Source organism: Budorcas taxicolor, chromosome 21 (genome assembly GCF_023091745.1).
Source record: "Budorcas taxicolor isolate Tak-1 chromosome 21, Takin1.1, whole genome shotgun sequence".
NCBI lineage: Eukaryota > Metazoa > Chordata > Mammalia > Artiodactyla > Bovidae > Budorcas > Budorcas taxicolor.
Window position 1 is genome coordinate 16,471,801 of NC_068930.1, and position 26,696 is coordinate 16,498,496.

At 42.9% G+C, this 26,696-nt stretch overlaps 1 protein-coding gene across 4 annotated transcripts in view; it reads right to left on the reverse strand.

The window, feature by feature from the left end:
• The window catches only part of CHD2 (chromodomain helicase DNA binding protein 2), a 109,408-nt gene that overhangs the window by 13,928 nt on the left and 68,784 nt on the right, over positions 1 to 26,696 (reverse strand). For all 4 annotated transcript variants that reach the window (XM_052659421.1, XM_052659422.1, XM_052659424.1 and 1 more), the window contains 12 exons: positions 23,248 to 23,418; positions 22,145 to 22,320; positions 17,708 to 17,749; positions 17,011 to 17,150; positions 14,064 to 14,202; positions 13,727 to 13,877; positions 12,497 to 12,619; positions 11,150 to 11,278; positions 10,212 to 10,352; positions 8,402 to 8,536; positions 4,256 to 4,434; positions 2,193 to 2,292 (listed from right to left, as the gene is read on the reverse strand). In XM_052659421.1, coding sequence (XP_052515381.1) covers positions 2,193 to 2,292; positions 4,256 to 4,434; positions 8,402 to 8,536; positions 10,212 to 10,352; positions 11,150 to 11,278; positions 12,497 to 12,619; positions 13,727 to 13,877; positions 14,064 to 14,202; positions 17,011 to 17,150; positions 17,708 to 17,749; positions 22,145 to 22,320; positions 23,248 to 23,418 — 1,626 coding nt within the window. The remainder of the gene's footprint in view (positions 1 to 2,192; positions 2,293 to 4,255; positions 4,435 to 8,401; positions 8,537 to 10,211; positions 10,353 to 11,149; positions 11,279 to 12,496; positions 12,620 to 13,726; positions 13,878 to 14,063; positions 14,203 to 17,010; positions 17,151 to 17,707; positions 17,750 to 22,144; positions 22,321 to 23,247; positions 23,419 to 26,696) is intronic.

Sequence of the window (26,696 nt, forward strand, 5' to 3'; positions counted from 1 at the left end):
ACCAACCCCCGACTGGTCCAGTGGAAACTGGTTCCCATGCCAAAGTCATCACACTAAACATCTATCTAAGTAACATCACGTCTCTACCACACAATTGAACTATTCAAAATAAAGACATCAGAAAATATAGTAAGGAAAAACTAAGAAATGTGAGGTGACGTAAAATCTCAGCACCAAGGGAACTGCTGTTAATAATCTGGTCCAGTATGTGGTTATATAGATATTCACAGTAGTCCCCCCAGTCCCTGGGTGGTGCAGTCCAAGGCCTGAGGCTCAAGGAAGCGCTGAATTCGCGTGCACTGTGTTCTCTCCAGCACACACATGCCTGTGGCACTTTACGTAAGGCACAGTAAGAGGACATCCAAACGGCCGGCATCACCACGCTTGGGCTTTGTGGCTATCATCAAATAAAATAAGGGCTACGTGAAGACAGCGCCGCAATGCCCTAACAGTCAACCTGACGGCCAAGAGGGCCACCAATTAACTAATACACAGGCAGTGAGTAGCCTGGGCGTGCTGGACAAAGGGATGGTTCACGTCCCGGGCAGGACGGAGCAAGACGGCACAGGATTCCACCACGCTACTCACACCCGTGTGTAAATTACAACTCACGGATTGTTTATCTAGAATTTCTATTTAATATTTTAAGACCATGATGACTGTGGGTAACTAAAACTGTGGAAAGCAAGACTACAAAGGAGGAACTCCCATCTTGTGTGTGCGTGCACATGTGCGTGTGCGTTTTTTTAAACAAAAGTATTACTTAACATTCTTTTTTCAGTTAATGTACTGTGAAAATCTTATGTGAATACTTACTGAATATTACTATAATATTATACTTATGGCTGAATTGTCCCTGATATGGATATGTGAAGTCATTTCCACATAAACATATTTAAATCCTTAATTATCTCTTTCAACTAAATTCTTAGAAGAACTGCGTGTTTTAGTCTTTCTGTGAATTTACTGAATTATCCTCCAGAAAGGCTGTGAATGTATACAATAACCCCAACTAGTAGGACCACTAGTTTCATTATCACCTTCATCTAACGTCTGATAACCTGATTAATGAAGCCCTTTACCCTTTACGTCCTATGTCCAACTTACACTTATCCTAACTTCCCCTCTTTCCTGAAGTGCCTTGCCCAACTATTTCATTCCGTACTGGGGCTTTTCCTGACTAGTCTTTCAAAGACTTTTCACAATGCATAAAGTTCACGCTAACATTCAGCAAAAATAGTACTATAGTATTCCTGTATATTACTGTTCTAACATATTTTTCCATGTGAAATTAAATTTAAACCACTTGATGGTGCTGCCCCACAGCTCAAAGCAGTGCTGGCACAGGACACGTGCATGGAACAGGGGACACTTCTGCGCACCGACCCTGCGCCTGGCACGACTCCGGCTGCTGACGACCCGGGAGAGGATAGGCGCCCTTCAGCCCGCAGGCCTCCACGGAGCGGACAGGGTGGTGAAGCAGGTGCTGAGCATTCCTAGACTGGCCCTACGTGGCTAACTGGGGGGAGAGCCCACAGGGCAAGTCAGCAGATCTGCAAATGGACACACTTGAACAAGGAACGCTGCCCTGCAGCACCAGCCAAATATCTTCGTGCCCATCCCCCGCTACCGGGCAGCATGTCCTGGGCACCTTTTTGTGTCTGCTCCTTTATGCAAGTGGTTGGGACCCTGTGTGCAAATGCTAGAGGGACACCAAGGACAAACAGCCCAGAGAGAAGAGAAAAGGCAGGCGCTGCCCATGACGTCCTCTTTCAGGAGCCACACTGACAAGCCACCGTTAAGACATGTGCCTGTGGAGGGAAGGGCCTGGGGAATAAACGCCTCCAGGACACAGGAACACAGAGGAACAGGCCCTCGTCAGAATGTCGGCCCTGTCTGGCTCCTGTACACTGGCGCGATCACCCATCAGGTCTCAGCCAACAGTCTGACTACTTGAGGAGTGTGTGGACAAACTGCACGGCTAAGACAGCGGAAGAACCCAGCAGGCAAGAGCCGAGCCGCAGCCCCCCCGGGCCCAGGCCTCCAGCTGTAAAGTAAGAGCAGAGACCCCGGGCCCTTTCCAGACCACAACCTACATCATCTCCTGAGGCAAAAACAGTAATGAGGGAATTTTTTGGCAGAACTGGTTTTTATCTTGTTTGTATGAATTAGGCTTAAATTTGTATTTTTACCTCTTCTTCTTGAGATCTTTTCTTATGAGCCATCTTATATAACTTGTGCAATTTTCGAGCATCAAATTCTGTAAACTTGGAAACAAAAATCCATAGGTTTCTAAAAAAAAAGAAAAAAAATTTTTCTGGTAAATTATAAAATTTTAAAAATAACCATTCTCTTTATGGATGGCAAGTTAATTGATTTTGTTATACTTGGAATACTTCCCAAATATAAAAAACAGAGAAATAATCTTTCAGGTCTTGGCATCAATAACAAATACACCTTCAGAAGCTAATTAATGTCAACAGAATTGGACTGAGGGATCTGGAGACAAGAGTTCTCGCAGCTAAAACCCCTCTAACTTCCTTCCTGACGCCTATGGCCTCAGGCCTAACATCTCGCCCACCTCTGCTCCCCCTGGGCCCTCAGGCAGTCTGCATCACCGCCACCTCCGCAGGGACCCGGGTGCAGGCAGGCGTCTCTGCACCGCTGCCCCGCCCTTCCCCTCAGCTGTCACCAGCACAGCCTGCCATCCCTGCCTTCACAGCTCCAAATGACTCCTCCGCTCCGATCCCACTGTGCATGGCACGACTGTCAACAGGGGAGTGGCTGGAGAAGCAGTGTGGAGTACACAGAGAAACAGGTACCCTCGTGTACTGGAAGGAAAGGCGCGCGTCCTCGCACGCGTCCTGGAGAGCAGCCACACCACGCCACGCAGTGCCGCTCAGAGAACCCTGTCCTGCTCCTGACCAGTAAACCTGCGGCCGCATTCGGAAAGGCATTTACCTTTCTCTCTTAAGCCTTCTGTAGCAGCACTTCAGTCATCTTAACAACCTGCTTTAAACCCTAAGAGCCACTTTCAAGGCTTTGTTGAAGCCTGAGAACTCTCCCCTCTAAGCAGGTCCACTCTGCTCTCCCACGCCGGCTTGGTCTACCTGCCTGCCCCTTGCAAGGCTTCCCTCCCTGACTGCTCCTCTGCACAGGTTCCTACCCTCTTCGAATTCCTACTAGACTCGATCTTCCAAGCACCACTTCATGAGGGACAGTTTCTCATGAGTGGGCAAGGAATTACTTATGAACCACAGCAGGCCAGGACCACAGTACCCAGCGCATCTGAACACAGACTGGCCACAGTGCCCAGTATCCAGCCGAGCCTCACGGAACTATATGCTGGGATGATGAGCTTTTGTTATCTTCCAATAGGGGTTAAGCTGGGTAAAAAGAGAGCCAGATGGCTAGATACAGGGATCCAGAAGCTGGGAACAGTCTAAGAGGAAAGTCAAGTCACATTTCAAAACTTAAACGTTCTTTTTTCATGGCTGTGAAGCATGCTATGAATGGCATCATGACAGAGGTTTTCTTAAATCTCCTTTTCACTCAAAAATCCATCCACTGATGTTAGGCATATTACACAAAGATAATTAACTGTGAAGTATGAGTTCAGTGTAACTGTGGAATATAGAAAGAGACTTAACATTATAATTTTTTTTGAGAAATTGCGGGCACATTTTATAAACATCAGAAATGAATTATAAATGAATCCATGTAAGTCAGGATGCCTTACAAACTGAAGTTCTGGATTAACTGCATTAATCCAAATTACTACTCGAGTTCTTCAAGTATATTAGAGAGAAGAAAACTCACAGCTCTGGTGGTTTGAGCTTTTGCCTCCTCTTATTAGTTGATACAGAACTACCCAACAAGTTATATTATCTCTGACTATTAACCTGAAATGGGTAGAGTAGTGAAATTATAGATGCTTTCTAACCCGTCCAGGTTCAAAGACTGAGTCTTTATTCCGAGGACAGGCCAGCAAATCCAGTATCACAGTATTTCTCTCATAAAATAATATCACCACCCTACCCAGTCAAGACTGGTCTCAGAGGAACAGGCTATTTCAGGAAAAGAAAACTGAAGGCTGCAGGCATGCTGCCAACCGTCGACTTTTGCTGAGAAAAAATTTTTTCATTAGGTGGCTGTGTCATGGTGTATAAAACAGAAGCAGAATGCCTGACACACACACTCTGTCACCAAGCCCGAGCAGGCAACGCGGCGGGCGAGCGAGGCCACGGCGGCTCACCTCCTCCACAGTTTCGTGTGCTCCTGGTCCGAGTAGGCTTTCAAGCACTCGGCTATCCGGTCCCCGATCTTCAGCAGGCAGCTCCGTGTGTGCTCCAGCTGCTCCTGCACGCTGAGCCCCTTGTCCGGCTTGTCCAGCTGCTTCAGCGCCTTCTTCACGGGCCGCATCCGCTCCTTGCACTGCAAGGGAGAAGAGACATAAGCCCTCCGCACCCCGCGCTTGCTGCGCCCTGCACTCCCAGAGAACACACAGCCCCCCTCAGGCCACATGACCACTTGTGGAGAAGCAGGGAAAGAAAGGCAGGGCAACAAGGAAAAACGTTCGAGTCGGGAAAACTTCAGGCTCTGGTCTCAGCTCCACCGCTCAGAGCGGTGGCGTCCACACCTTACTTCGCCTCCAGAACACTGCTGCTTCCTCATCTGCCAGAGGGGCATTCGTGACGAACATCAAACGCGAAGCAGAACTACAGACCTAACCTGAAAACCGGGCACCACAAACTGCCTAAAACTGCAGGGTGAGATATTTACAAGTCCTTCAGGATTACAAGAAACTGAGGGAAAGGCTTCCAGATAAAGACAGTGGACTGAACACAAAGAAACTTTTTCTCCCTGTCTCCATCCACTAACACAACAGTAAAGGAACTGACTTCAGAAGAGACAAGCCCACAAAGACAAGGGATATCACAGCAAGTGAAATCACTTAATAGATACTTAATAGAGAGCTGAGAGCCAGCCCGATTTATGCTGCAAACTTACTCCCCCAAAGGCTTGCTAGGTATCACTGGCCGTAGGGGTGAAGGCTGAAAATAAGAAATTTTTTTTTTTTAAGATTGCCTAAAAGGAATAGATACTCAGATTCATTATAGACACGCACATCTCTGACTGGGCTAGGCAGGCACAGTTGAGAGGCAAGGCTGCTGCACTGAGAACCGCATTATATGGAATACATGCGCAGTATCTGTGTATTAGATGAGCCACCAACCAGCTTGGCTTTTGCTTTTTTTTGCCTCTCAGATTCCAGAATGAAGAAAGCCAGGTCTTAATTCTCCATTAGGAGAACTGGAGGATTCTTGTGCCTAAAACCTGACCACCCAAGAGCAAGAACCAAAAGATGTTGACCACCCCACTGAAGTTTTCTGAGGAAGCAGCCCAGCCAGATCACCCTACGAAGAGCACTCTCAGAGCCGATCAAGTGCCACCCACATGCTCAGAGGTTCCAATCCGAAGTTCAGTCCTTACTCTTCAATATAAGATGACAACCCAGGAGCAGCAAGCCATCTGAAAAAAATCGAACACGAATGATGGAAAACAAATCTAGGAGAGATACATGGGGGGAAAAGAGCTTGGAAATAAAATGGCAAGAGAAGTGCAAGCCTCAAAAGAAATAATGGCATTTCCCCTCAGAAAAAAGCCAAGGAGATCCCTGAGAGACATAGGATTGCCTAAGTGGAAACATTTCAAGATAGTATCAGGGACCACTCCCAGAGTCCAATGTCCGAAAACCAGGGTAAACCGAGGAGGAAATCACCGCAGAGAAAGTCAGGAGCATTTCTCTGACCTGCAGGGCATGGTTGTCAGCCACTAAGCACCCAGTATAAGGAGCTAGTAAGGCACATGTCCATGTAACTGCATGACAACAAAAATCCAACACACTCCCATCACTCCGTGATACTCTCCATAGCCATATACCTGAAGCCTGCTTTCCAGTATATATTTAAACTTTTAAAAAGGACACAAAATAAACTGGAAGATACCTGTAATAACTGTAACACACAAAAGATTAGCATCATGAACAAGATTCCTATAGAAAAGGTAAGGACTACCCGTAATCACTTTTAAAAATCCAGATGCATATCAGAATTATCTTGAAGTTTTTTGAGAAATACAAATGCTCAGGTATTGGGGCGGGGGTCGGGGGGGAAGGTACGGACATAAAAGCTATCTAGAATAGGCAAAAGATATGAACGGGCAAGTCACTGGAAACACAAATACCTGGTAAATATGAAAATGAATGTTCAACACCACCACTAGCCAATGTTCTCATACCTCTTAGCCTGGCAGAAATTAAGAAGCCAGAAATCACCAAGTGTTTCCAAGACTGGGAAGCACCTAGAACTCACTCATCATTAGAAAGAGAGCAAATCTTTACGACTGCCTCGAAGATGAATGCTACAACATCTATAAAGCAGGAGATGCGTAGACCCAAAGAAACACCCGGCTTTTCTGCACAAGCTACACACTAGAGAAGCTACTACACATACGTATGACGACATATTTACAATTTCACTGTAGCCTATTTGTAGTGGTGAACATTTGGAAAACCCCAATGTCCATCAATAGGATAAAGAATGAATTGTGGAAACCATAAAACAGAGTAATAGGAAACACTGAAATCAGAGACACAATTAACGTGAATAAATCTCAAAAGTGTGCATGCTGAAGCAAGGTACAAGAGACACGGCGTGGCATTTATCCGCAGGTTCCAGACCTGGAAAGCAGCAGTTCATGCTGTTTATGGACACTCGGGAGGATGTGCAGTGTAATGGGAAGAACCCACACCCTTGGGTCAAATCGCCTGGGTCAGATCTTAGCTCTACGTCTTAACTCTGTGAAAAAGGACAAGGTACTTAACTTTCCTCACATTATTTTTTAAGGGGTAAAACAGAGATAATACTTACCTCACAGGTAGTCATGGAGAAAATACACAAAAAGCACACTAACAACGCCTGGCTGATTATGTGAGCTATTACTGTCTTTAAAGATACTAAGTACTAAAACTCTAAAGTCACACGAGAACTACGACACGTGAGAACTGCATCAAATTTAGAATTGTGGTCACTTCCGGGGAGGACACAAACCAGGGCCAGGAGCTTCAACTTAATAGTCTGAGCCTTAAAAAATTCAGACCTGACAAGACTTTATGGCACCTCTATCAATGCCTATTATTATTTCTGAAAATTTTCTGCATTTTTAAAAGATATCATAATATAAAAACAAGAGTAAATGAGCTGGAATATATAAATGCGATTTCCTTTTTTGTTTTTTTTTAAATTCAGGTGCAGTTGATTGATGCTTCCTGTGTAGCTCAGTGGTAAAGAATCTGCCTTCCAGTGAAGGAAACGCAAGTTTGATCTCTGGATGAGGAAGATCCCCTGGAGAAGGAAATGGCAACTACTCTAATATTCTTGCCTGGGAAATCCCAAGGACAGAGGAACCTGGAGGGCTACCGTCCAAGGGGTTGCAAAGATTCAGGGATGACTTTAGCGACTAAACAAGAACAATAAACAGCTGATTTACAATATTGTGTAAAAGCCATTTTTAAAATAGTATGCTACCACAGAAGCATTAGTTAATGATTTTCTCCTATAAATATTGGGTTAAGGAAGAACCAGAAACAGATCAGAGAGCTGGTTGTGTAATTAATTCATTTACTCACTTACTGAGATACTTCTATCATCTACACCTACTTTAGAAGACATAGTACTTTCCCTCAGAGAGCTCACAGGAAGAAGAGTAAAGAGATTTAACAAGATAAGTGTGAAGAGAAAAAAAAAAAAGTACACATATGCATATAGGTTTTTGGGAACACAGACACACACAAAAAAGGGTAAAAAGAGAGAAGACTCTTACAGGATGAGGTCACTGCTGCCCCAGAGCAGGAATATTCTGAGAGTTGGAAGACCACTTTTTCTTCAAAACTAAATGAACATACGCTTACACCAAGTGAATCATGACGTGTGGACGTTTGGGAGAGGAAGAGGCCTCGAGAGGGTAGGAGAAGGGGACGAGTGCAGCTTAATAAAGGGCACACCCGCAGCCCTGCTGAGGGCAGGCCCCCGAGGACGCGCGGGCCTGCCACCATCCTGAGCAGGGCCTGGTCCACGACGCTCCCCTCAGCTTCCCTGTCTCTCAGGAGGCGGTGCGCCGCGGCTGGGACCACACCCCAGGCCGTGGCTCCGCTCCTCGCCCCACAGCACGGGAGCCTGTGAGACAGGCCACGCTCGCCACTGCTCCAGCTCACACGGCCAGGACCCCAGCCTGGTCTCAGTCACGCTGCTGACGAGAACAACGAGCTGGGCCGCAGGAGCCGGGAGAGGTGTGGCGAGCACGGCAGCTGCAGGCCCCGGCCCTCGATGTCAGGACTTACTATGCTGAACGTCTCCTGGTCCAGGTCATCCTCCTCATCCTCTCCAATGGGGATGGGTTCGCTTCCTGCTGTGATATGGACAGGGCCCTGAGAGCGCTTGGATTTACTTGAAGACTTGGCGTCACCACCTTTAGGCTTTTCGGAAAAGAGTTACAAGGTCACTGTCACTTGCGTGCACCTGTCTTGTAGTTCGGGCTTCTTTGCTGTGTCACGCCACTATAAGTGGGTGCACTAGACGGCCTCAGTTTCGAGGCATTATGAAGCCAAACACATTCAATTAACAGCCTAATCATATACCATTCCCGCTCCTGTCTCTAAGCAGAGCTGACTTTAATTTTAGCTTCAGCAGTGCTATTTTGGCTTCTATCCCCTAATCGATGAAATGTACAAAAATGTCATCGAGAGGTTAAGACTGCAAACTGAAGAGCTCCAGCAGAGGAGCAAGAAGCAGCTTGATTAGCAGCTTAAGAATGAACATGTGCTTCAATCTAAGTAACTAAAATAGTTTAAGTGACTGAATTTATATGAATCCAGGTGGATGAAGCTCGTTTATCCATGAAAGGGTGCAGAATGATGGAGACACAGATACAAATAAAAACTAACTTTAGGTATGAACATTTAAAAACATAAAACAATACTATGCTTTGCTTACGATTACATAATATGTAGGAAAAGTATAAAAACATGGGTAAGGTAGTTTCATACCAATGTCAGAGTACTGTCACAAAGGGGAGTAACGAAACTGGGAGAAGGGACAGAGGGGAGCTTTAACTGAGGGGTGCTTGGTAATGGGTGTGTGGAACACCAAACACAGCAGCCGGAAAAAACCACTTGAAGTAAACAAGAAAAATGTCAACAGCTGCAGAATCTGTTGCTGGTACCAATATCTGTTGCTGGTACCAATATCTGGTACATGGTTGCTGGTTAAATCGTTTTCTGTGCATCTATTTTTTCAATATTTCATTTTAATGGTATCTTTCTGCAGAAGCACAAATGCAAAGAAAGATATCTGTCACAACAAGAGTTTATAGCATTAGAAATTTGAAAGCAATGTCAATATGGGAAACTTAAATTACTTCCAAAAAGTTATAATCAAACAAAATCTTCCTTATCTACTAAAAATGACTTTTTATTTGCCTGAAAACTATTTGTGATATACTGTTACGTGGGAAGAAAAGGCAATCCAAATAGCCTGGCCTAGTTTTATATTTGTTCTTATATGCATATAATAAAAAAAGTTTCATATGTCCTCATTAAGGAATCTGTTAGACTTATAAGTGGTTGGTAGAATTCAGTTATTTGCATGTTTTGATTAAAGATTAATTGAAAAATAACTTCATCAGAAGTCAGCAAAGATGCAACACTGTACAGAATTCTAGGTTTGGAATGAACTTCATAAAACCCCAAACATGAAGATTATACAATACCAAGGCTTTTAACCCATTTCTACTCTTGACAGTGTCTGGTTTGAACTCTAAACCTTTCATGTATTCAGATTCATCTATGGTCAGTGCTTTTCTACCATGAGTCTGAGAACATGTATCAGTAACTTCCTGTCCCATCTCATTCTAACACACTCTCTGAAATGTGTAATAAAAGAGCGAGTAAAGGCTTCTACACTGAAGAATATTGCAACTCACACACTGCCCCTTCTCTGCAGGCATCCCGACAGGAAGCCCCATCCTTCCTCCTGGGATACAGTCATGAAATGACGATTCTTTCAGGGCCCTCAAACCCCGATTTATTTCTAAATTCTAGGGGGGAATCCCAAAGGCTGTGGGCATCTCAGGAAGTAGAGTGACATCGGTACCTTCTCTTTCTTGTCTTTCGACCTCTTCCTCTCCTTGTCCCCTTCCTTGTCTTTCCTAGAACTCATCTGTTTCTCCTTGTTCTCCTTGTTCTCTTTCTTCTTCTGTTTCTTTTTCGTTGGACTTTTTTCTACGCCATCGTCCTAGAAAACAAATGGGGCTGTGAGCTTTTGCCACAAACTTTTTATTTCCTTGTTTACTTTCTAGAAAAAAACCACTAAAAAGCACTGCCCTCAATGGTTCATCGCTGCACCCACAGAAGCATGTTCTCAAGCACACAGCCTTAAAGCCATCTGCTTCAACTGAAGCCTAGACAGACAGATGCTCTTCACTACACAGGCGTCATTACTCCCATGGAAAAAACTGAAGACCAGCAATTACTGCTGGGTAGTAACTGGTAAGGTTGCTAGAATCTGAATTGAGGTATGCTTGACTCAAATCCACGCTAGTTCATGTACCCACTGCTGAGCCTGGAACTAACCTCGAAGTGCAACAAAATGAAGTCCTTGATTCAACAGGCTGAATGCTACCAAGTTACTTTTCACTTTCCTTAGACCAGAGGTTACAAACTGACAGATCTGGGCCAAGTCTGAACCACAGGAGAGTTTTTTTGGCCCAACAGTGAACTGCATCATAGATGCCCTTATGCACGAGGCACGTGCTCCCTGATCAACCAGTCTCCACCACTCCTCATCACCCCAGCAGTGAGGCTGGGCATCAGCTGCCATTCATCACGAAATTTCATGGCTCCCTTTATTTGCTTTCATTATTTCAATCACTGATTTTACATGAAAAACAGGTTAAGCAAAGATACATGTATTTTCTATTTCCATTTTACCTACTCTGGTATATAAACCAAACACACTTCAAATGGTTTTACACCAGCTGGCACAATAAATGTAACTTAGAAAATCATCTCAACTGAAACCCAGCCTCACACCTTTACTTCTCCCTCTTCTGATGGATTGTCTGAGTGTCGAGGAGATGAAAACTCAATTCCATGCTCGTCTTTCAGCCTCGGTGCTTTGTTTTCCTTTTTCACTCGAGGCTTCCGCTTCTTTAATTTGGCCTGGAAACGAGAAGAAAATGATGATAAAACTACAAATCAAGTCCCTCAAAAGCATGACCAGATAACATTACGATTCTTTGAATAGTAGCAGCCACATAATTCAAAAGAGGAAAACTCAAAAGAAAATTCAAGGTAGTGCAATCAATTTTATCTGAAGGAGAAAAAAAAATCCTGTGCCTCACAAAAATGTCCATATTAGTGAACCCACTGACTCCATTTTTTGGAATTCAATCTCAAGACAAAATTCAAAAGAAGGAAAAACACCTTATGCACAAATACGAAGAAAGATAATATGCAAAAGATAGTAACAGGAACATAAAAAAAATGCAGAAACATGCTGTATCCAAAAATAAGGAAAGTGTCTTTATCTACTCAGATATAGTATTATCCAAAAGAAAAAAACATGGTCTCATCTATCTCTCCCGAACCTAACTTACAGAATATCCTCAACATATTATTTGAAGAATGACATTACTTACGTAATGGGACTTTGTTAAACACAAAGTATGGGATTGGTTTTTTTTTTTTTTTTCCCCCTAAAATCTGCTTTGTTTATCATGGAGGGAAATTAACACAAATGGCATAGCTCTGGGAGCACTTAAGCAGTGTGTACACACAAAAGCTACTGTTACTGGCTATAACCTATACTATCTCCTAACTGTGATTTGCATCTTTCTAGGCTTGAAGAGAAATGACAAGTTGAGGAAATAAAAGGTAAAGCTCAGAGGAGTCCATTAGTAACTCAGCTGAAATCTTTCACTGAGCAGGGAAGGTCACTGCAACTGAAGTCCACTTTCTGAATTAACTGTGTATCCTAATTACCCATTTTATCCCTGGGACCTGTGACTACACGTAGCCAGTGTTAGCTGGAACAACAGGCAAACTCAGTGATATTCAGACAGTAACAAGATCTATGTTCTAAAATTAAGGAAACGGCATAAAGCAACAGCAACAGTCTATCTAGACCAGCGGCACTGGGAGAGATGAGAACTATTTTGAGGCAGTGTTCTAGGAGAATGGGTTTATGCCAAGGTGTTTAGGTATTCAATTACTACACGAACACTCCTACCATTACCAACCAAGCCATTACCACTGAACAAGCTGACAAGGAGAGGATAGCATTCTGTGCCGCAGCCAAAGAGGCATCTCTTGCCCACCTAACCCTGCAGGGCAGGAGCCTCAGGCTCCAGGGGATGCCTGGCCGGCAGCTGCACTCACCTCTTCCCCGCCCGTCACGGCGCCCTCCTTCTCCAGACTCTTCCTGAGCAGCTTCAGCAAGTAGTCTGCTCGGGTCTGCAGCTGCTTCCCCTGGGGCTTTTTATCTGTCTCCACGGGCAGAATCTTCAACAGGAAAGGAAGAGAAGCACCCGGCATGGCCCACAGCCCGGTTAGTGGATCAGGATGAACAGAGATGACAAACAGCTGAACGATCCTTTCCCTCCCCAACCACCCAGAACACAGAAAAAGCCTCAGATCCTATCTCATGTCCATGGCTCCCAGTCACTGAACATCCCTTATGAGCCGTTCTCATTTTACAAAATGGGATGGAGAAATCCAGCTCTCCCACTGGCTCCTACCTGTGCTGTTAACAGGGTAGAACAACTCAGGTAGGAGGGGCTTGTTGGCTTCGTCTGCTAGAGCATCCCAGCCGTCGTGGATTTCCTCCTTCCAGGAGCAGGGAATCCCTGGAGCTAGGTTAAAGCTTCGTTTTAGATTGAAAATGCTTCTTAGAGCATTGCCGGAGAGCACTGAGCTACGCCAGGACGCAGCTGGGCCTCCTGGCCAGGCTGGATGTGGTCTCAGTGCTTATGGCAGGGTGCCGGCACCCTCTGAGAACACCGCACCTGGGATGAGCGCTGAGGGACGTGCCAGGAAAAGCCCTGCCGGGAGCCCAACATGGAGCGCATCCTATGAAAATTTGAGCCAGTCAGCTTTCCCTGCTTACAGCTCTGAGCACGGCCTCACTACTAGGCAGCCTGATGTGCAACGGATAGGGTGGGAGGCTTGATTTTGTGGGAGAAGTACAGCCCGTGTTTAACTCCATTACAAAAAATACCAAGGCACGGCTCATTCTTTCTCCAGGTGGAGAACTGATCCAATATCGTTTTAAAGAAAGTGCCAACAACTCAGGCTGAGGAATGCTTTTATTATTAATAATCCAACCCTGGTATTTGTTGCAATGAGATCTAACCTACAATAAATATCAGAATTTTAAGATTTCTCCTATGTATTTCCCCAAAATTTCACCTGGCTATTATCTTCAGCTCTGAAATAGTGCCACAGTCCACTAAAGACGGTAACGTTTTCAAGGCTAGAAACCCCAGGAATTTACTGTTGTACTAATCTTCAATTTGATCCCCCACCCCTCAGAAAACAGTTGAAAGTCATTGATAAAAAGATATACAACAAATCTTCTAGAAATCTCCAGCACCACAGACAATCACTTACTTTGTCAGTTAACTTAAGCTCTGGGTCCGTTTTAATTAGCTCCCAGTTTCCATAGCCATGTTCATAAATTCCCAGCAATAGACGAGAGTCGTCCTCTACTCCCCACTCAACATCAAAATGTGCAGCTTTGACACGACAGGATAAGCAATACCTGAAAAGATTTCCAAAGCAGGAGGACGTAAGAGGAGAGGCCTTTCTGATTTGGAAATAAACACAAATGAACACAGACAAAGCATTCTAGTACATCAGAGAAAAGACAATTAAAGTACTACACTGTACCTTCACATCTGTTTTCTAATGGCACAACCACCCGTGCATGGGTACATGTTATACTCACTTTTTTTTTTCTTCAGGGTCTACAGGGATAGATTTATGCAGCATCTCAAACTCTTCTTCATGTTGGATAATAGATTTCACATTAACCTGAACCCCAGATATCTTGATAGTTGGGCCTCTCTTTTTCCCTGGTCCTTTCCCTAAAGAACATCAATTGCATATCTGTTACGTGAGAATTCACCGTTTCACAGAAAACGTAGGTGAACAATCCTAAACGCTCTCTTATTCCCTCAATGTATATCTCTGGTTTACTGTTAATCCAAAGATACAATCAATAAGGCAAAAAAATTTTCTCAATTAATGTTTGTAAAATAATCTCTAAACAGTTTGGTTTTTTAAGATTTAGAATTTTTCAGTCCAGCAGTGTTTATAATTGTATTTTAATCTTCCTCTTTGTTTTATACTTTGGCTCTAAAATTAATTAATGAAAGAAGATTTTCAAGGAGTAATATAAACACTTAAATATTTTTCTTTTGTTTTTCTAACTCATCAATAAATTTTTTTAAGATGAACTTCTTGACTATAGAAGCCTGAGATCAAGTTAATACCTAACACATTTTAAAGGATGAACAAAACAAGTCATGGAAAGGTTATCCCTAGCTCAAGTTTCAAATTAAAGTAATCCTAGAGGCAAAAACAAAGCGGGTCAACTCTAACCACAGACCTGGCCAAAGTCGAAATCCGTGAGATAATGACACTTGTCTGTGAGAGAAAAGACAGCCCTGGGGACAGGGATAAAGGCAAGGTTCTCCATGCGCTCCTTGTTTTACAGTTCTGACTTTGGGCCAGGCAAACGGTTTACATAATTAAAACACACAATGTTTCATAAAAACAAGAAAAGCAGTCCCTAGAAACTGAAATGTAAACAGAAGATACTGAACGACTTATCGTAAGTTATAACCACACAGAGAAAAGAACAATTTCAAACAATCTTAAAACACGGTACTTTGTATATTGCTAATGCATGTATTTTAAGGACAAAAAGAAATGCAAAGGCATCAGACTTTGCACTGAGAAGTCTTACTGTTAACAGTAACACTGGGGGAGTTCCTTGGCAGTCTAGTGGTTAGGGCCCACGGCTTTCACTGCCATGGCCCAGGTTCAATCCAGGGAACTAAGACCAAGCAAGCTGAGAGACAGCAAAACAAACAAAAATCCAAACCAAAAACAATAAAACTGGTTATTAATACTTGGAAATATGTGTAAGACAAATACATGATTATGCTAACATTTCTAGGAACAAAAATTTCTTGGCTTGAGAAAACAGGTATCAATAATCTTACACTAGAATTGGAAACTGGATTCAGGAATATACTAAGTGCCCGTTTATAGAAAATACAGGCATATGGAAGGGGCTTCCCTCGTGGCGTATGGGTAAAGAATTCGTCTGCCAATGCAGGAAACCTGGAGTCGGGAATACACTGAATGCCAGCTTATAGAAAATCCAGGTATATGGGAGCAAGTTAAGCGATGCCCAGAGGAAGCAATCCATCCAATTCAGACTGTGAATAAGCACAGGAAAGACACATGTGGGCGAGGGGGCACCTGTCACAAGGAAATATTCCCAAATATGCTGTAAGGTGGACAAAGGAAGGTACAACAGTGTGCATGCTACATCACCAACTGTGTTAAAATAGTATCTATTCCAATTTTGAATTTTTTACATTTCTAGAAAGAGACAAGAAACAGGGATAGTTGGTTTTCATTTTTCAGCCATATGAGTGTAATACTTATTTAAACCAATTACAAGGAAAAAAGAAAAACACTGTAATGGTAAGGTTTACTTTTGAATGTATTCTGGGTGCTATAAAAGCACAAATTTGGATCACTGTCCATACCACTCAAGTTAAGTTTTTCTTTCTTTCATGGGGGGAAAAAACCCAAAAACCACACCTAAAAAATGTTTTTGACTATATTCAAGGTATTTTAAAATTCTATTACTTTAAGTAATAGTATAAAGAAGAAAATTTCGGAGCACAGATAACGCTCTACTTGATGAAACAGCTAGCACTGTAAGGCAAACGTGATGACAAGCACTTCACGTGTATGAAGTTATTCAAGTGGCCATCCAAGCCCGCTGACTCGGGGCTACTACTCCATTCTGCCCCAGACCCTTGAGGCTATCACTTGTCTCAGACCTTGCAGCTGAGAACCATCAGGACCAAGATTCCAGGTCCACTGGCTGCCTCCTACGTGTGAACCCCTAATCACAGCTGACAGAGCCTCCTGTGAGCAACCTCAGTGAAGGGAGACACCAGACTGGAGGCAACTGCACAGATACACCACAGTCCAGGGAACTGGAATGGCCACACCTTCATCTCTTTGAGGCTCAACGATAAGGGCGTCCTTTAACAACAAGGACTTCAGCTCTCTCCTGACACCTCCTGCTTGTAGAGGACATGCAAAAGTACCTTGGGTGTGTAACAGAAAACATGCTACAAGTCAAATTCAATTATAACAAATTCTAGTGCCAAGAAAGTCTCACTCTCACAAAGAGTTTTACAATATTCAGCTACTGCTTTGTCTATGTGGATTAATTCTCTAAATCCTTTATCACAATAAAAAAACACCTGTATGTGCATCCAAGATAATTCCTACTGGTGGTCTGTAATGTACTCACTCGCAGCGGCAATACAAATGTGCCCAGTCGGGCTTTACCTCCTCAGATCTTTACATCATTCAAACCAACGTGAACTTTCTACGGGAACATTAAAAAATCATTCCGCTTGTTCAGTGCTCTGCACCCTGGGCAAGTCAACTTCGTTTGGGAGTAAATCTTTGGGATCTAACAACTGAGTTCACATAAAGGCAGATGAGAATACACACTTCAAAAAAGGAGGGAAGCACAAGATACAAGTGTGAAGAAAGAGAGCAGAGAAGAGACCCCTGAGCAGCAGGGATTCCAATTCGGGTCTCTGACCATCTCTGAGGCAGACCTGCGGACTTACCCTCGCTGGCATTTTCCTTCAGCTGCTCTTCATATTCCTGCATTGCTGACACACAGCTGTTGTGAATCAGTTCCCCCAAGCGCTTCAGATCCGCCACAGACTTATCTACCAGCTCAGCATCGCGTGCTATGCACTCCAGCCTGAGGAGAGACAAATACCGGGACACACCTCAAGACCCTGTGCCCACGTGAGCTACCACTTGGTTTTGCATAAGCTTGCTCCTGCAAAGACACTTCTCTCTTCATTCCTCAACTGACTGTTCCAAGGCTCCAACAAGAACCCTCCAGCAGTGACTATGCCTAACTTACTCACTTTCCATCATAAAGAATTTGACTTGGAAGAGTCCACAAAAACAGACTAATTCAGAAAACAGGGGAAAGGGCTCGGCTTTCTTTATTAACTAAACGGGCCGTCGGGTGAAGTGCCCAGCAGCTATCAGCACTAGTTGGCTTCTTCGTGCTCACTTTCCTTTCTCCAGCCTACTTTCACTCACTGCAGTGTTCCTAGAAGCAAAGTGCAGTTACATCTGCAACACGTTTTGTTGATCTCCAAGTCATCTGGAGCATGTCATGTCTAAAAATCAGACTGTCAAAAGGTGCCAGACCTTAAAAATGGAAAATAGAACCAAAAAAAGAAACTGCTACATAATAGAAGGGAAAAAGAGTTGGATAAGAAACTATCGTGTTACTAAGCTTACCGTTCAAGAGGGAGACCAAACTTCTTATACGCCTTGATGAACCTAGGAAAATGATTAATAAATCACATTTAAAAAGCAGACTTCAGCTAGGCTGGTGCAAACACATCCTATGATGAAATACGAGCCATAAAAATGGTCAAAAACACAAAAACAGTCAAAAAGAGATTTTGCCCAATCCTTGCAACTGCCACTAAATGAATGAATATTGAATGCCTTTGAAAATGGCCAACTTAAAAGGAGTGCTAAAAACCTTTTCAAACCAAAGATCAACTTTATTCTCAGTGACTGGTCATGAAACTGCTTAGGGATGTAACTGAGTATGGTGGCTTAACTCTAGCACTGTAATTTTTAGAAGGTACAAGTTTACAGGTAATTGGTAATAAATGATTTAATAACCACAACTCTTATGATAAAATCCAATATAGTTTTACTGGTCTATTCAGTCCACTGCTGTTACTTTCAATTCCATACTACAATATTTTCCATTATGTTCTGGTCAATAATACATCTAGAAGAGTTTTAGGACTGCCTCAAGCACTTATTGTAATAAGGCAAAGTAAGATAAATATATGATTTTAAACTTTTTAGGCAAAACTATTTTGAAACTCTGACTCCTGCCAAACGGCATCTCCAACCTAAAACCTAACCACCCTTCCCCAAGTCTCTAGTCTAAAACTACGCTAAAAGCCAATATATGTGTAATCTGTTCGCCTCCCTAGAGCCAATCACTAGCACTTTTACTAAAAAAGCAAGATTCACAATATATGAAGGGCATCACTGTAAAACGCCAAATTACCTGGTTAGCTAACAGTAAAAAGAGATACCGTGGAGAAAAACATGAAAAGAGAAGGCGTAGCAATTCTTAACAGTGGTGATGAACATGACAATAGCTAAGAAACAATATTAAAAGGAACAGCATGGATATAAGGATTAGGAAGGTACTATATGTGAAAGCAAGCCTGAGGGTTATTCCTCAACTCCACATTTCTTTTTCTTGACATATACTGAAATATTGTACATCTGAAATAATATGTCCTTTGAGCCTACTTCAAAATAATAGTGAGACAGAGAAGCACTCTAGGAATGATGGAGTAATAAGGACCCCTGAAAATCTGCTCCTTCATAAAAGCAAGAAGAACACTGGCAAAAACTGTCCAAGTCAACTTTGTTGGAATGCTGGAAATTAATCAAAGGCTTGCAGCTAACTTATAAGCATATATTCAAGAAAACAGCTGACTCTCAGTATGAATGGTGAGCTCTCTGCCGTTCTGACTTGCTCTATTTCCCGTGCCCCCTCCCCAGCACCAAGACTGCCTTGAAAACCACTCTCCCAGCTACAGCAACCCAGCAGCCATTCCAGGGAGCAGAATGGGCTTGGAGCTCCACAGAAGCTCCTTCCCCAGAACACAGTGCTATCTGGCCTGACCGACGGCACTCTGAGAAACTCCATTCTCAGGCTTGTCTTCATCTGACTTGGGTCTTTGTGAAGACACTGTCCATAGTTCATCAGTCAAAAATTAATTAGAGACAAAGGTTTAACACCATGGCTGCCTGAAGCAGCATTATAAGCTGAGGATGAACAAGCTGATCAAAAACCGCGATGGAAAAACGGGTGAAAAGATCTTCACAGGTGTCTTTGAAAAGCTCGGGCCTATTCCCGGGAATCTAGAAGGCTGCACATGTATAGGGCTGTGTGCAGGCACAGTGAAGACACAAGAAGCTGTTAATCTCTCACCTCTGACCAGTCCAAGGCTCCACACAAACACGAGCTGAAGGATAAGGCAAAGTCGTACACTGCCTGCCAGAGAGTGAACACATGCCTCAGCATTCACAAGGGGTCCTCTAGCAAAGGCTGGAGATTTACTGTTTGGTAGCCTTAAGGTGCTTAAGAAAGTCTCTGCCCAATCATCAGCTGAGCTCTAAGCTAAATGAGCAGAGACTTCACAGAACTAGTCCCGAAAAGGTACTAAATAGGCAAACGACGACAACAACGAACAGCAAACACAGAAAACTGGCTGGCAAGGGGGATTCTGATGTCCAGGCCAGCCGCATTTTACCACTTAAAATGTCCAGTTTTCAACAAAAAGTTATAGGAAACAAGAAAGTATAATCCATATACAGGGGAAGAAGGCAGTTTTCAATGGAAATAGTCTCTAGGAAATCCAAAAGTTGAACTTAATAGACAAAGGATTTAATCAACTATTGTAAATATATACAAGAACTAAAGGAATCCATGTCTGAAGAATTTAATGAAAATTTGAGAATGATGTATCACTAAATGGAGAATATTAGCAGAGATGGAAATTATATAAAGGAGTCACATATAAACTGGAGTTGAAAAGGACAATAACTAAGATGAAAAAAACATCACAGGAGTAGATGTGAATGGACAGAAGGAAAACAGTGAAAAGGTAAGTCAACTGAAACTATCCAATGCGAAAGAGAAAAAGAATAAAGACTATCCTGCAAAAACAAAGGAGAAATTAAGACATTCCCAAATAAATAAAGACACAACTTGTTGCTGCAGACCTGCCCTTAAAAGAAATACTAAAGAAGAGTACTTGGGGCAGAAATGAAAAGACATGAAATGATAACTCAGATCCACACGAACAAACAAGAGCCTCAGGAGGATACCCGAGTAAGTAAAAAAGACAGTGTGTATTTTTTTCAGTAACTTTTTACTTCTCCTGAATGATTTTAAACCTGTTTGACAATAAAAGCACAAAAAGGGAGAAGGAATGTACCTAAACTGGAGTCAAGTTTTAGAATACCACTGAAACTAAGCTGATATTAGTCCAAACTAAAAATATTAACTATAATCTCCAGGGAAACCACTAAGAAAATAATTTTTAAAATGTAAAAGAAACAAGAAAATTAAAATAGTATACTAAAATCATGCAACACAGAAGAGGGCAGTAATGGGGGAAATAACGAAACAAAAAAGATACAAGACACAGGAAACAAACAGAAAAATGCAGACATAAACTCTATTTTATCAGTAATTGCATTAAATGTAAATGGTTTAGAGACTTCAATCAAAACAAAGAAATCAGTAGAATGAATTTTAAAAAATCATCTAACTAAATACAGCCTGTAAGAGTTAGATTCAAAGATACAAATAGATTTGCCATAAAAAAGGAAAAAGATACCACACATACAGTATCAAGACAGTCAGAGCATCTACATGAGCACTGAACCAGGATAGAAGCTTTCAGACATAAACTGTTGCTGGAGACGAAGGACATTTTCTGATGAGGAAAGGGCCAGTCCCTCAGCACAGCACATTATCAAGGATCCACACCTGACAGCAGAGGCCCAGAATGCAGGACGCAGTGACTGACAAAATAGGGAAAATAAACAGTGCGGCAACAGTCGAGATGCCAGCACGCCGTTCCCAATAATGAACAGAACAACCAGGCAGAGGATCAAAGAGCACAGAAGAGCCGAACCGCGGTAAACCGACAGGCCCAACAGACACCGTCAGCCCAGCCGACTCAGCCACAGCACAACATACAGCCTTCTCTGTGCGACACTAGGCCCGGCGACGGGAGAAGCAGGGCCACACACCAGACAGACCACCGATGCGCAGCGGTTATGATGATACCCAGCGGAAGGGGCGCTGATGTTTCACCAGTGTTTGTATGTATTTACGCTTTTCCATAGTAAATAAAGAAGAAAAGAACAGGTGTAACATTTAGTGGGAAACAACCTCATGGCTTCAAATACTGACCTAAAAGGACTACGTGATATAGTTAAGTTAATAATATGGATTAGATCATAAAGCTAGCTATCTTCAGAGTTTCTACTTTCTTCACCTGTTTAAAAAGACAACATAGAAACTAGGGGGAAATGGTTTGAATGCAACAACTTTAGATTTTTCTGGAGGGCGGAGGGATGTGAATCAGACACCAACAAATGTGTAGTAACTACTGACACAGAAAGATGCCTAAAACTGAAAGTGACGAGAAGCAAGCTGCCGAACAATATGCTGTGCATAACAACATGTTGCGTGTGTTAGCAAACCAAACGGATACCAGTATTAACACTAACAGAAAGCAAACTGGGGTTATCTGTACTCCTTTAATTTTTTCTATGATGCCATTTCTTCTACATACATTGTTAAATATGCATGTATGTACTCAATTCTTCAATAAAAACAAAGAAAAGTTCCAGCCAGAGGTGACCTCCAATAGCCTCTTTCCTCTTGGCTGGACTTTCTTCATTATGAAATGTTCAGAGCAGAGAACAAGAAGCAAACAAAGAGCTCAACTAAGGAAAAGCCCGGAGAAGGCAGAATCACCCTGGAGTCTTGGGGCACGACTCCTGTCTCCCTGCTGTCCTCCGCCCTCCTTGTCACCCAGGTCAGGGATGCATCACCTGAGGCTCACAGCATGCCCACCCAAACGTGAGGGGAGGGAGAGCAGGGCCTCCACCAACCTCCGGATCTCAGCGTCCGTGAATCCCTCCACCAGGTCCTTCCGCACACTTCGGGGACGCCCTCTGCGCTTGGGCTTCTTGTCGTCATCAGAGTCATCCGTCTCACTCTCAGAGGCAGAGGACCTCTGGGCCTGTCTCTTAGACTCAGTATCAGAGTCACTGTCATTTGTCTGAGCCTGAAAACGCAAAGGTATACTGTTGCAAATGCCAGGTCCAAGTAATCTAAGGACTAAGACCAGCCCATCTTAACTCCTTAAAGCTCGGAACTTCCTATTTTATCAGGCAAGTCAATCTGCCTTTAAGAAAGGAGGAGGCAGATAGCGTGCGATGAAAGATCTGCTTGTGTATTCACACTGCCAGAGGCACACTGTCCCTGGTCCACGCTGCCTCTGGTCATCTGGCCATCACTAAGTACACTGGAATAAAAATATCTGGATTGGAGGTCCATGTTTACTTCCTTGGGCAAATTACCTCTCCATGCCTTTGTTTTCCATTTGTAAAATGGGGATAAGAGCACCTATAATATAGGGTTTTCATATGAATTAAATGAGTCAGTCAGTGTAAAAGCACTGACTTATTATGCCTGGTACACTGTGAATACTCAATGATAACTACTGTTAGCTAATATTGACTTACTAGGATCTTAGGCAAACCTGAGTGTGCTATCGCCTACAAATTGAGTAATAAAAACACAGTTTATCTATTTCTATGTTCTTGCAAACATTAAATTAGATAGTGCCTATGATGGTGCTCTGTAACTAAAGCACCTTTATATAATCTCTTACTAAGTATTTTTATCAAGTGCTATGAACGAACATTTACAGAGGAAGAGACATTTGACTCTGAAAGCTGAAGGCCTTGACCATCAGAACCAAACTGTTAGAATTACTCATTCTGGTCTCAGGTGCAAAATGCAACCTTCTGGCAAACTCAAATCATGTTCAGCCATCTCTCAAAGGGCCAAGATGCAGAGATGGAACATCTCCCAGGTATGCTCCTGGGCCCTGCGCACGCTTCTGCTTCCCTCTGCTAAGTTCCCGAAACTCTGTCCTGGAACCGGGCACGTCAGAAGTGCTTCCGTCTCTTTTGTCTCACTCGATCACCTTTTTAGTGGAACTCCGAATTCGAGGTAACATGTAAATCTCTTCCAGCTCCTTCTGCCGCTCTTCCTCCTCCACTTTCTTCCTTTGCTCCTCTGGGATGATCTCATCCCAGTCCTTGTGCGGACGCTCGTCAAGCTCTTCTTCATCCTCCATCGTTGCAAAGTTGGCAACCTTACAACAAAAGGACTTCACTGTCTGACCGACATTTCACTACTTCCCAAACACCATCTACTGAAACACCAACTCAGGCAGTGTTTTGAATCTAAAATGCTATGAATAAGAGGACTCCTACGATATTACATAATCAAAAAAAATCAGTTTTCCACTAATCTCTCCCTTATCCCCCCAACAAAATCTACTTGCCGAGTTCTAAAGTTCATCAGGAATTTTACTAAAGAATAAAGAAAAGATAGAAAGATACAAACTGTTTTACGTTTTATTAAAAGATGTGCTATTAAATCATACACATTTTCTAATACACTAACTAGAACTTTTAGATTTATTTGATGATAATATTTGCAGGGAGTTCCCTGGCGGTCCAGTGGTTAGGGCTCCATGCTTCCACTGCAAGACTGCAGCGGACACAGGTTTGATCGCTGGTCAGGGAACTAAGATCCCACATACTGTGCTGTGTGGCCAAAACTAAAGTAGACACAGATCATCACATCCGAATCCCTAATGTTAGCCCAGTGTGGACTGACGGGCCTGTGCACTGTAAACTGACACTGAATAGAGCTCATCTGAAACAAAGCACAACTCAAAGCAGTAGCTACTGTCTAGTCAACTGGTTACCTTATTCACTTTTATTAAAAGTATAGAAGCTAACGGTATTTGATAATTTCACATGCTCAAAACCGCGTTGGTCTCAGGAACAAAAACAAAAACATAAAATGCAAAACTTCAGGCAAACTTGGAAGAATATTCCATTTACTTCATGTTGTAGTCTGGTCACTAAGTCACATCCGACTCTTGTGACCCCGTGGACTGCAGACCACCAGGCTCCTCTGTCCACGGGATTTTTCAGGCAACAATACTGGAGTGGGTTGCCATTGCCTTCTCCAGGGGATCTTCCCGACCCAGGGATCGAATCCCAGTCTTCTGCACTGTAGTCAGGTTTTTTACCAACTGAGCTATCAGGAAAGCCTGATGCCAGACATTTAATATCTATTTATACAGACATAATATGTATCCCAGAAAGAAAGTCATCTGCATGTATGCGTTTGAAAGCCTTAGACTATGGCTACAGAGAAACATCTACCAACTCTGGCCACTTCTGAGCAGCAGTGGGCAGGCCCCAGGACTGGACTGAAGTTAAAGAGTTTTAGCAGGTTCTATTCTTCAAAATAACTTAAGAGCTGACACTGAAATCAGAACTTTTGGGCAAAATTAACTCTAACTCCCAACATGGATATTATGTCTTCACAATCAGAATTTTAATATTACAGGACAAAACCAGGGTGCATAATTTCTGAGATTTAAAATTTAACATTTTTCTGTTCCATAAAATGAATTATCTGACTGATCTTCTTAAGTTAAGCACTGTTTGTAACTACTTTAAATCTCACTTTTAAAATGATATTAGTTGATACAAAGACCAATACTACAGATACATCACTGGTTCATGCAGCTGGGAATTTAACTTTCCCAAGAGTGCTGTAGCAGTCAAGGGCCAGACGCTACAGGCCAGAATCCCTGTCTAAAGAAGTAATAACAACTCCAAACATGCGTGACTTTAGGAAATCTACTTAGCCTCCTTGTATCTCAGTTTCCTCATCTATAAATGATGATAACAGTGACTGAAACATAACATTGTTGTAAAAACTGAAAGACTGATATACAGAACGCACTTAAAACAGTGCTTACAGTATAGCAAGAATTTTCTAAGGATTGGTTATTATTACCTAAAAAACTTGTAGTCATAAATATCTCAAAAAAAATGTTTGTTATGTTTCCAACATGTTAAATTAGCTTAACAAAAAAGAATTATTCGGAAAAGAAAGTCAATTCAGTGACGCACTCCAGACATACAGAGTCCCTACTTAAGTCCCTACAGAATCCTACCTAACCTGATGCGGAAACATAATGGCCAAAAGGGCTTTAGAAAGACAAGTGTCACCAATAATGTGGCTTCTGATCAATCTGTAATATGCAGCAATTTTCAGATCTAAATAATCATATAATATTTTGACTAGGACACCATCATGAAGATTACTTCTCTTTAAGAAAGGAGCATTAGTCACAGCAGTGAAATCCAGCTGAAACGCTAACAATTCACCTCCATCTTCTGCATCCTTAAGACACATTAACTCTGATCCTAGAGCTCTGTGATCCACTCAACCCCTTTCTTTTTCTTCCACTGAGATGACTTCTACCTGTGGCCAACCCTGGACTTCATCACAAAGTACTGCTTCCTCCCAACACTTCTCAGTCCTAGTGGGTCTACCACACATAATCATCCATGTCACCTCTTACCCTCTTCACTAACATGCTCAGAACCAACCAACGATGAATCCACTCAACCACATTCTCACTTGAATCTGGGCAACTTTCCGCCACTTTGATGACTCTTCTGTGCCTCCTAAGCCAATCTTCCACCTTGGGATGAACAACTGATCCAGTTTTTCTGACCTCAAGTAATGCTGGAGAGTCATTTGATTCTGCTGACTTGCTCTAACATGAAGCCCCACCTTCTAAATTCAGCTCTAGTCCCTGTCAAGTTCCTCCCAGCAACTCCTGGCCCCTGGATGGAGCCATCCCAAAACTTCTCCACTTCTCAGCTAACACCTCACTTACTGGTAAGTAAGGTCACCAACTGGAGCATCTCCATCTTCCCTCCCCTCTCCTTCCCAAAGTGGGTTCTTCTTTTGTCTTTCGAAGGCCAGTTCTTCCATCTATGCTTTTGATTATATCCCTTCCAGTCTCCTCCTGGGCAATGTGTAACCAAATTATCCTTCTTTCCTTAGAACCTTCAATGTTTTCCTATTCTCAAGCTCTTTCCTCAATCTAGAAACATGGTAACACCTTTAAAAAACCTTACCTTGCCTGAACCTTCCATCCTTATAAATTACTTTCACTGTTTTCCTTACTAAGCTTTTTAATAAAGTCTGTATTCAATGCGGTCACCTCCTACTCATCCGGTATCCAGCTTTTGCATTTAGCCCTGATCTCATTTAATTTTCTATCAAATACCACCGACCATCCCACAACTTCCCTAATGCCACAACGTCATCAAGAGCTTCCCCACTGTCACCTTCGATTTTCACACCTCTGACCTCTCTTTGTCCTGATTCTATTAGTGTCTCTCCCAGAGCTCCACATTATCTAGTTCCCCACCCGTCCCACTGACAGCGTGTTTGCAGCCTTACTCACACCAACTATTTTTCTTCTAGCCACTGACTCTGGGCAAGATGGACCACTTCGGTGGTTACCCCCATGGGAAGGACTGAACG